At 33.3% G+C, this 12201-nt stretch overlaps 1 protein-coding gene across 11 annotated transcripts in view; it reads left to right on the forward strand.

Moving 5' to 3' along the window:
• Positions 1-12201, forward strand: part of TCFL5 (transcription factor like 5) — a 33748-nt gene that overhangs the window by 4662 nt on the left and 16885 nt on the right. For 2 of the 11 annotated variants that reach the window (XM_007475585.2, XM_007475583.3), the window contains 3 exons: positions 1524-1776; positions 8804-8945; positions 10233-10419. In XM_007475585.2, coding sequence (XP_007475647.1) covers positions 1524-1776; positions 8804-8945; positions 10233-10419 — 582 coding nt within the window. Of the gene's footprint in view, positions 1-1523; positions 1777-6708; positions 6799-8803; positions 8946-10232; positions 10420-12201 lie in introns of those variants that run through there. The other 9 variants (XM_056812861.1, XM_007475581.3, XM_056812862.1 and 6 more) reach the window with 6 other exon arrangements.

Consider the following 12201-nt stretch of genomic DNA (forward strand, 5'->3'; position numbering starts at 1 on the left):
TCTGTTTTCAACAAATTTTCTATGAAAATAATTCAGTAGAACAAGGTATTTTGGTCTCTGGTAGAATAATAGGCACTCTGTACAATGAGTACGATTTTATATTCTTGGAATTATAGTTGAGAGCTACTGAGTTATAACTGAATACTGCAGGTCTTCTTTTGCCACTGAGCAGCATTTGTACTAATAAAGAAACCTGTTAAATGGAGACCTGTTTTCTAAAAATATTACCTTAGAATTCTTTACTTCATTTTGCCACAGGGCACTAAAATCTCCCACTTGGAGATTCATTTATGCTTCATCTTAAAAAATATAAATCTCTTAGAGATAGTTAAGTGGTTATCAGTTTTTCAACTCTTAGTGTGAATTAGGTTAATCAGATTGCTTCCTTCCTAATAAGAAATTGAGATTTATATTGAGAGAATGGGAATTTTTATTGAAGTTTATGAAATGTTATAGCTTGGTAACCTTAGTGTAGGCCTGATGCCAAAGTTTGAACATGCAGACATGGAAACTTTAGAGCCATGATGGGAAAAAGCTCAGGAGGGACATAAGTTGATATCAAGACAAATTTGGTTTATATTGAAGTTTTATCCAGGGTCAGTTCTATAATTTAACTTTTTACACTTCAAACACTTTTCACCATGTAGAAGTGGAGGGAAAGAGGAGCTTAAGCTTTAGAAACCACTCAATAAAACATTTCTAGAGCTTTTAGGGAAAGGAATAAGATAAAGGTGTTTGCCATGCTACCTCTTTCTCTAAATAATCACTGTAGGGAGAAAGTATTCTATGGAATTCATTATGGAGAGGCTTGACTGGTTTCTAAATGATATGTATAAATTCAATTTCTGTTTTTCTAATTTGTGTTAAGATTTCCTCTAGGGTAAGAAGGTATTAAGTTGTATTATGTCCTTTCCATTTTTGTTCTTTTCTAAAAATTCCATTAAGAATATCAATTGTAATACTATTGTATTATGCTTTAATAAAGGGAAGAAAAGATGTTTTTCTTCCTTGGAGAAAGCAATTCTATATTTAGGTATTAATATTTAGTTCTCCAATTTTTATTTACTCTGAATACTAGCAGATTTGAATAATTCCAGCTTATATATATTAAGTACCTAAAGATTCTTTCAGAAATAGGATCAGGAGGACCTCCTGCTTCATTAATTATATAATATTTTAAAAGTATTTCATTGTTAATAGATAGACATTCCAAATATAGTAATATAAAATAGACTTGAGATTTAGTGCTAGAAAGAACAATTAATTTCATTGCTAAAAGGGAGTAGCATTTTTACTAAAGAGGTACAGTAGTTAATTTTAAATGAATTTATTAATTTTTCATTAAAATTTATATTAACTACAAAATATTAATTTTTCTATTTTGTACTTAATACAGAATCTAATAATACAGAAAATCAAGGATTAATATATTAGGTACTAATTTAAAGGAGAATTATTAATTATTAACCCATTAAAAGGAGAATAAAAAATTAAAGTACTACTTTTTTTCTTGTTTTGCAAAGAAGAAGCGTTATGTAAACAAGCAATAAATAAAAGAAATCGAAGTCGAATGCGTCAGTTGGACACAAATGTAGAAAGAAGAGCTCTTGGTGAAATTCAGAATGTAGGAGAAAGCCAGAGCACCACAACTTCACAGGGTGCTTGGCAATCCACAGAGTCTACACAGTCAAGCTTGAGTGACCAGACACAAAGTGGGCAACAGGGTGGACGCTCTCAGCGCAGGGAGAGGCATAATCGAATGGAAAGAGATCGAAGGTAAGTTAAATGCTTTAGTAAATTTTATTCACATTATTTTAAAAATATTGGTTTCTCCTAAAGAGCTTTTGGATAATTTTCTGCTTACTAGGACCTTAACTAAAGGGTAGGTAATAGGAAGTAAAACTAATCTGTCACATTTCATTATTTAAGAGTAGTTTTGGTAAAACAGTGAGGGATAAGGTTGAAATTAATGGCTGGAGTATCAGTAAAATAAATTCATAGATTAAATAAACCTATCTATAGTATTCATATTCCTATTCTCACGTCTTCCTCATGTCCTTCCTCCTATAATTAAGAGTTGCCCATTTTAATTGATCTTAAAATTTTACTTATATTCTTCACTGAAGATGATTCCAGTGTGTCATTGAAATGGCAGTGACTTTGAGTTTTCAGAGTTTGTGCAAGTCCTTCAAACAAGCTCTGGCAAGTCCTTCAAAACTAGAAAGTCTTTGGGTTTGGTTCTGATGATCATTTCTTGTCTGAGAACAGGCCTAGCTAAGTTTGGAGAAACTTATAACTATGACTACAGGGTAATTAATTTTTTGACCATAGTTTACCTCATGTGCTTCCCCCTCCCCCAATTGCTAATGCCTTCCCCAACTCCCAATTTATTTTGTACTTTTTGTGTATTTATTGTATAAATGTATATCTGTACATGCTATCTTTCTCTATAGAACATAAGTTCCTTGATGGCAAAGATGGTTTCATTTTGTCTTTGTATGCCTGGCTTCTAGCATTAATTGAAGCACATAATGAAAGCTTATTAAATGTTTTTTGTTTGATAGCAACCCAAAGATTTCCTATGACACTGCTATCTTGATTCTCTTTCTACTTAATCTCACCTTCTTAGTCTCCATTGCTGGTTCATCATCTATATCATGCTTCCTTACTGGTGGGTATGCCCCAAACCTCTGTCCTATATCCTTTTCTCTCTCACTTGCTAGCCTCATCAGCAACCATAGGGTTTTAATATCTTTTTTTCTGACACTATCCCTCAGATCTCTAAATCCACCCCCAGTCTCTCTTTAGTTCCAGGCCTGTATCTCCAACTGCTTTTTGAGCACCTCAAACTCAACCTGTCCCAAAACCCATCCGTCTTCTGAAATACCTGGTTTATGTCAAAAGGGCCATCATATTTCCAATCATTGAGGTTAAGAACATTGGAATTAGATTTTCTAGATTCCTCACTCTCTTATTTCATGTATCCATTAAGTTGTTATTTTTGTCAACCATCCCTTTATTCACATAGCCACTACCCTAGTTCATATCCTTATTAGTTTTTCCCTATACTCTTTCAGTAACTTTAATTGCATCAAATCTTTCCCTTCTTTAGTCCATCCTCCACAGAGATGCCAAAGCACATATCTGCCCATGCCACACTCATATGGAATAAACTTTATTACCTTTAAGATAACATGTGAACTCTAGTATTTAAATAGCTTAGCCCAACTTACTTTTCCAGCCTTAATAAACTTTATTCCTGTCCCAAAATGGTCCAGCCAAAGTAGCTTTTCTTACTATTCTTTATATATGATATTGTATCTTCAGTGCTTTTGCATGGGCTGTCCCCATGCCTGATATGCATTCTCTTCTCTGCTTCTTGAAATCACTCATTTCTTTCAAAGCTCAACTCAGGCACTGCCTTCTACATAAAATCTATCCTAATCTTTCCAACTATGAGTGCTTACTCCCTTCAGATCTTGCATTTATCTTGATATGTACTTCTATGTATATATGTTGTGTCTCTTGATAGAATGTAAGCTCCTCAAGGGCAGATATGGTTCATTTTTGTCTTTGTATCTCCAATGCCTAGCACAGTGCCTGTCATATGGAAGGGGCTTGATAAATGCGTGTTGACTGATTGATTAGTAAAGGGATTACAATCTGCATTGGTGGAGGCAGTAGCCACACTGACGAAATCACAGATCCTTCAAGTACCGTCTTGTTTAAAATTTTCTTTATATTTGAACATATAAATAATAGCTGGCTTCAAATAGTACTTTAGGTTTGCAAAGGACTTTTAATGTATTGTCTTATTTGATAGAACAATCCTGTGAGATGATACTACAAATATCATTACTATTTTATTGATGAGAAAACTGCTACTCAAAACAGTTTTGACTTACCCAGGTTTACATAGCCAGTAAGTGTTGATGGATTTGAAGTGGAGTTGGAATTTGAATTCATGTCATTCTTGATTTCAAGTCTACCCTCCACTCTATCATGTTGCCCTCTCTATGTAAAAACATAGATAATTGAAAATTATCATAAATTCAAAGCTGAATCTTCTTATTCTAATGCTTAATTAAAACAAGTTAGTTCCATTTTAAAGGAGAGCTATATCAGATGCATATGAGCTATAATTATTTTCATCATAGTCATTGTGCTTTTGCTTTCACAAGCATTCCAAGTGTCCCATGAAATGTTTCTTCTTGTCTTTGAGTATGCAATGAAACTATCATTGTTTGCCTCTCCAGGGAGAGCTGTGAACCACACTTGCATTTAGTTTCAACTTATTTATGTCTTTTTGGTTTTAATATAGCAAGAATGTCAGTATGAACGTGTTTCATTCCTGCAGTCCTATATCATTTCAGTTGATGGGCAAAGATCTTGTACTTAATGATGTCAGTAGTCAAGTTGATATTTGTAGATGGCATGAAAATAGTGTGATTCTTAGTACTCTGTACTCTCTTTTCTGTTATTTGGCCACCCTTACTGTGTACGTGGGAGGAGACTGCCTAGGACTGAGGACTATTTTGCTTTTTCTTTGTATCTTGGCTTGCCATGGCCAAAGAATTAATGCCCTCTGGTCAATCACCTCATGGTGAACTTTTTATGTCCTTAGCTTAGCTGCCCATTTTATAGTAGGACTGATCAATCATAGGATCATATTTGAAACCTTTCCAGCATGGCATATTGTGCCAGAGCATGCACTTCACTGATATACCCTTTGAGAATTCAAGAATATCTTTGCACCTTGGTAAGGCTTTTGAATAGGAGTTTTCCAGAGGATGAAGAAGTAAAGAACATGACAAGATCCTTCCAAACTAAGTCAATATAGGTATGTGTACAGACACATACATAGCTAGATATGTGTATAGATATGTGTGTATGTCATGATGCTCAGTGACTTCATTATGAAGATGAGCACAGGGAAGGATTGCAAAACACTTTACAACATATGATTTGGAATTAAGAGAATCCAGTGTCTTAAAGATAATTCCAAAATATTAGGTCTATATTTCAATGAATACTTTTATAAGGAAAGATTCAGGAGGTGCAGAACACCAAAATACTTCGCAGAAAATAAAATTAACCAATATCATATTAAATGACTGTGAATCATTTCTGAATTAGCTCTCTTTGTAGAGTTGAACCATCAATTAGAGCAAAGATCAAAATCAACACCAAATTGAAAAAAAAAAGGATAAAGTTAAGACAACATTATATGTAGAAACCGCAACTCAAACTCAACTTATTTAAACAAGCTGTTGATTCTGAAAAATGGGAAATGACTAAAGGTAAAAATATTGGCTCTGGTTGTCCCCATTTCTTAGCACTATAAATAATAGTAAGTTATTTTTTAAAAACCCTTTAATTGCCTCATCCAGTGAACACATTTGATGACCTTGCCAAGCAGTTATAGCAGCCAAGGGCAACACCAATTTCAAGTACAAGTGCAGCTATAGAACATTATACACAAAGCATGGGGGAGGTTGCCTATAATATTACCTTACAAAACAATTAAAAGTAGCAAAAGGAAAATGAGTCTTCACAAAGCTGGGCATGAGACCCAATTACATCAATTTGTCCCAATAGCATTTATAGATGAAACTGGAAGGAGGATAACAAATATACAAAAAAAAAATGCAACAAATTTGAGATTCAGCTTATAATGATCTAGACTTCCTTCATTGATTACAATAGAACCCATTACATTTGAATTCATTGTACCTCAGTAATTCATAAAGAACAAGAACTGCACTTCAGAAACTAACACTGGGAAGAGTGGCTGGGTCTGTTGAAGCATTTGCAGAAGAAATCTGCTTGAGGCAATGTAGCTTTGGAGGCAACTGAAGGATTTTCGAGATTTATCAAATGGGGAAAGATAACAAAAATAGGAGGAAAAAATCATAGATGATAGTATTACCAAGAAAAGACAACAGTATCAACGGCTACTAACTCATTTTCCTACTTTATTGTTTCTATGAAACTTTTATGAAAATGAAATTATTAAGGGTGCTCTTGATGCACGTTTGAGAAGGGGACAGGAAGACTCACAGACCATTTTTTAAGATACCACTTCTTCACTCACACAACTGATTGAACAGTAAAGAATACAAGATCCAACTGCATCTTATTACAAATTACAAAAATAATTTGATTTGATTTAAAAATTCTACGCAAACAGTGTATATGTTAAGATAATATGAGATTCCTTGATAGATTTAACCACTGAGGTAATTTTGTTCAATGAAACAGTGATTACCAAGTGAAACATAAAATGGGAAAATATATTTGCCAAAGGGATTTACTATTGTCATTGAGGATGTCCTGAACAAACTCCAAAAGGAAGACTGAATCCCAGTGGATGAACTAATTGCACCTACCTCCAGGACATTACAGGCTTTCCAGAATGAGATTCACAGCTGCAAAAGAGATTGACCTAGAATTCTACAGTAGGATAAACCAAGTGGAATAAGAATACACACTACCCAAATTATAACATATAGCTGGATGGTCAACCTATTAAATTAGTCACTACTTACATCTTGGATAAGGCACTACATGGACAGTTTTCTGGGTCCAGAATTGAATAGAAGGAAGACCATGTGCTTAACTGCATGTGGGAAATTATGCAATGCTTTCCATGATCCCAAGCTGTTCCCTGACACACCAACCCATTTTTTTAATACCAATATTCTCCAGGTGATGCTATGTGACTGTGAATGATGGAATACCTCAATCTCTGAAGAATAATACTTGTGTGTGATCCAAAGGGCATTGGAGAGATTCATGGTGGGTGTGTAAGTAGGCTGTGCATATTACCAATGATGACTTGCCTGCAAGAAGTATAGTAAAGTATCAACAACAAAATATATGCTTGGAAAAGGAGGTGGGATTTCCATGTAGCATGAGTGAGTTATCCCAGCTGGTTGATTTACTTACAACACTGGTATCTATAAGAGGCTAAGACCTTCCAAGAAGACCTCTAGTGTTTTGTGCAAATCCTCCATGGTAGATTTATCGAAGGCTAGACTATCGAAGGCAAGACTCACTCAAGATGAGACATCAGTATGCACTAGTGGAGAGAGTACACACATTGATGACATCATGAAGCCATATAGGGCACATACATCACTTCAGTAGACTATAAGTTTTCTATAAGTATTTATACATTACAAATGTATCCTTTGAGAGGCAGTGTGTCATAGTGGATAAGAGGGCTGGCCTTGGAGTCAGGAAGACCTGGGTTCAAGTCTTCCCTTTGATCTATACTGCTGATGTGACAGTGGGCAAGTCACTTGACCTCTCAATGCCCCCAGGCAATTTTATTATGCAATAAGTATGCAGAGAAGTTGTTGACCTTCATCAGTGAAAGGAATTTCCACACTGGGAGTGCCATACGCTGATGAATCATGGGTCCAGACTTTCAAAAACAGAAAATTTTTCCTACTTGAGTATCCATTTCAACCTCAATTGTGCAGTTGTGCTACTAGCATCTAGTGATTGCTCACTTGCTTTGTGGATGTGGTTAGCAATATGCAGATTGGCAAATAGGGCCATGTTTATACATTTTCACAGTAACAGCATCCTTAAGACTGTGGATACTGATGAACCTAAAATTTGGAAGTTAAAATGAAGTCTAGAGATACAGTGCAAATTAACTAAACTTTGACTCTAGCAAGTGATATTATATATCCTTCATTCCTCCCAGATTGTATGTGAAATAACATTTGGAGATAAACTACTACTATTTCAGGTCTACATTTGGCATACTTGGATTGCTTAGTAGTACCTTAGTACCATTAGATTTTACCCATACAACTTAAAAGCATTAATACCTCTAAAAAGTGAACAATTTTGGAAATATTTTACTAATCCATAAATTTTTACTTCAAATTATACATGTATTAATCTACTTCAGTCCAACAAAATTTATTAAGTGCCTCTTGTGTGCTGAGTGCTTATGAGATATCATAGTATTTAAATACCAGTCTTTTAGAATTATAGTTTATCAATTATTTAAAAGTTTAGAGTATATTTTTAAAAATGCATCAAATTCCCTATTACCAGAGGAATGCATCTTTAAGACAATAACTTAAAATTAGCACTCTGGCAAAAATAATTGAAAACGAAGTAATATTCAGTGTTGATGGGTTACAAGGAAACAGGCACTCTGCTACATTGTTGGTGGGACTGTAGATTGGTATAGATTTTTTGGAGATAGCAATTAGACAAAATATAATAAGAGCCACAAAAGTGATCTTTGAGATAGCTGGTCCTCGGCATTCTCATTCCTAGGACATCCTAAGGATGCTGTTAAAAGAAAAATAATCTGTATAAAAATATATTTGTAGCTGATTTATTTGTATATTTAAGCAACAAATGGAGAATGGCTGAGTAAATCATGCTATGTTAATGCAGCAGAGCATTATTGTGCCATAAAAATAAGTTTGAAGAATAAAAAGAAAATGGAAAGATCTATATGAAGTGATACAAAGCAAGGTCAGCACAATGAAAACAACACACATTGATATCATCTAAAAAACAATAAAGACAACAACTCTAAGTACACAAATAGACTGAGAAGGGGAATAAGAAAAAATACATTATTGTTTTTTTAAACTACTATGTTTTTTTCAATGAAAAATGTAAATACTTTTTACTTTTAAGGCTTCAAAATGATTTGTATTTGTCGAGAGTGTTAAGTTTATAATAAAAAAATTTTTAAAAGAAACATCATTTTAGATGGCTAGTTTCATTTAGTTTCTTTCATGACTACTTTGGGTTTTGAATGCAGGCGCAGAATTCGGATTTGTTGTGATGAGTTGAATCTTCTAGTTCCATTCTGCAATGCTGAGACTGATAAGGCAACAACTTTACAGTGGACAACAGCATTCCTGAAATATATTCAGGAAAGACATGGAGATTCTCTGAAGAAGGTTAGTAATTAGGCCAAAGTAAATTTTCAGAATTAAAATTTAAAAGCCCACAAATAATTAAAAGTACTTGGCCTTCTTTATTTTACTAGTTATTTTCAGACTGTGTTTTTTAAAATTTTGACATAAGAATATTATATATAACTTCAGGAAATTGATATACATTAATAACGTTGTAGCTCAATGGACAGAGAGCCAGGCCTGGAGACTGGGAGGTCTTGGGTTCAAATGTAGACTCAGACATTTCCTAGCTGTGTGACCCTGGGCAAGTCATTTAACCCCAATTGCCTAGCCCTTACTGTCTTTCTGCCTTGAAACCAATACTTAGTATTGAGTCTAAGACAGAAGGTAAAAATTTTTTAAAAATAAAATGAAAGTTGTAGCTAGAAGGTAAAGCTATATATATATATATATATATATATATATATATACACACACACATATATATATATATACATACACACACACACATATATCAAGCTGGCATTCCAAATTTACAGTATATTATTCGAGTTAATTGGTTATTAAAAACCAAAAAAATATTTGACTGGTCAGGAGATGATACAGGAAAAGTAAGTTATAGTCATTGCCCTAAGAGAGTTTGTACCCTAAATGGATAAAGACATATATAAATAGAAAAAAATTAAGTAACAAAGTAGTAATTGTTAAATGCCAGACAAGTAGTGATACCAACAGTAAATTCTCCCTGGGAGAAGAAATTAGTGTAATCTCTTCTAGAGTAATCAAGAAAAGCTTCAATGAGGTATGAATCACAAATGTACATATTATATGTACTTTAATTGTCGCATTTTTTATGTAAATGGTATTTCATAGTTACTAAATTTGGATCTTCAAAAGCAATTAAATGCTAGAGTGGTGTTGGACAGTTTTGTCGACCCCTTAGTGTTTCATACTAAAATTATTTTTTACTGAGGTGGTTTTATTTTGATGTGCTATGCCTTAGGATGGTTATCTATGCTATAGATTTTAATTATTTGTTTCTGCTGGTCTGGCAAGATGATTTTCAGTCATACTAATAAGAGTAATTGAACCTTGGCAGACCACACCTATAAAACAATGGCTTATAAAATAGAATACAAATTTTTTACTTTACATTGAAGAATATACTTGTTTAATCCACCAATTACTGGACAATGCACCCCATTTTCTATAGGAATCTGATTTGGTAACTAAAATTAGACATGTATAAGCAAGTGTGAAATTGAAAGGATTAAGATATTTCTAACTGGATCATGGTAAAGCCTGATAGATCCCCCTCTCCCACTACAGGGCCTATACTTGTCCAGGCTACAGAGAAACCATCAACGGATAGGGCATCCCTCTCTTGGACAGTGCTTGCTTGGGGTGATACCAACAGTTTGTCTCTTCTTCACCTTCTTTTTCTGTTGTCCTTATTACTACACAAATCCCATGAATCACAGTTTCATCTATTTCCTCGTTTTCATCTTTATAGTTGGTACACTTAACCATATTATGTATCAGTTATGTTGGATTTATGTCTATATGGAGTGTTTATGCTAATTTATAATGTGGCTTCTTTTATGTTGTAGTATATTTGTTTATGTTTGTTTTAATTAAGTGAATTAAGTGATTTTTAATCCTTTTGAAATTTACCTCTTATTGATTTAATAAACTTTTTGATGTTCAGCTTTGCAAATATACCAGATGTCCTTAATACCTATAAGAGATATGGGATTTTTGGCTGATTTTAGAAGTGGAATTTATATCATTACCAGCATTATAATCTGGTAACCTATATACTACTTTGCAAACATCTGAAATTGGACACATACATCTAGCTCTTCTAGCTTGTTTAGGAAAAACATTTTATTGGTGCCTTTGTTTTTACTAGATTTTCTTTTATTCTCCTTTCACTCAGCTTTTTCTTATTTAAAGAAAACAGTTTAACTAAATCAATTAACACAGCAATAGTATTTCATAACATATACTACATTCTGCATCAGTAGTCCTTATCTCTCCCCTGAGGAGGAAGTAATATTTCCTTGTGAATTTTCCTTGTATCAGATTATTCATTACAGTTCCTCATATATTAAACATCTTTAGTGTTATTTATATTATTATAGATATTGTGTCTATTTTTCTTTAGGTTCTTCATTGCATCACTTTATAAAATTCCTACCATATTTCTTGGGGTTCTTCATACTTATTTATTATTCTTATACCATTACATTCACATACTGTACTATTTGCATCTGTACCCAATTAATAGGCAGCCATTTTGCTCCCAATTTTTCTTGCTACCAAATTTTGCAATTGGAATATTTTGTTTTGCATTAAATAGAATCTTTCTCTCATCAGCTTCCTTAGGGTATGCTCAGTAGGGAGATCACTTGGTCAAAGATTTGAACAATTTACTGATTTTACTATCATAAATTCTAAATTAATTTCCAGAATTATTTGACACAATTTTAGCTCCACCAATAGTGTATGAGTGTACCTCTCCAGCAGTGATTATTTCCATTATCATTTTTTGTTAATATGGTGGGTGTGTGCTTTGTTTACATTTTTCTGCTTTTTATTAGTGATTTTTTGCCATTTGCTTTTCTTCTGGATACTATACTTTTCCTTTGTTTACCTTTCTATCCTTAAATTTTACCAGCAGCAGATAATTAGCCAGTTATTATTGGTTCTTTAGAAATGAGAACATAAATAAAAATATAAGTGTCTTTTATCATAATCTTAATCACTATTCCCCCCCATATGAAATTCAAAGCGATTTGACCAGTAAATGTCACATGGCCAAAGATCATGTTTGATCCAATTCTCATAATTACTCAAATTATTACCAACAATTGAGGTTGAAATTATAAGTAGCATCAGAAGAAATAGATATCTGAAGAATGATAATAGAATATATAATGTATAGAATATATAATGTATAATTCTGGAAGGAACACTTAATTTTATAATTTAGTTTCTTTAATCAAATAAAGATGGCTTAGTTTATCTACTCCATCATATGAAATAAGTGATTGTCAAAAGTAGAGCTAAATACTCTATTTTCCATTATATGTACATTTCCATTATGTATGGTGACAGACTCTGTATGTATTGTCTGAGGACCATACCAGCTAAATTTGTAGAGGTTCATCACCAGAAGGTGGACCCCCAGGTGATGATTTTCCTTGACCACACATAAAATTCTCTATTGAAGTATGGAGAGGTTTCCATTTGTATCATTAAAGTATAGATATGTATAATATCTGTTCATATGTGT

The sequence above is a fragment of the Monodelphis domestica genome, chromosome 1, assembly GCF_027887165.1.
Source record: "Monodelphis domestica isolate mMonDom1 chromosome 1, mMonDom1.pri, whole genome shotgun sequence".
Lineage (NCBI taxonomy): Eukaryota > Metazoa > Chordata > Mammalia > Didelphimorphia > Didelphidae > Monodelphis > Monodelphis domestica.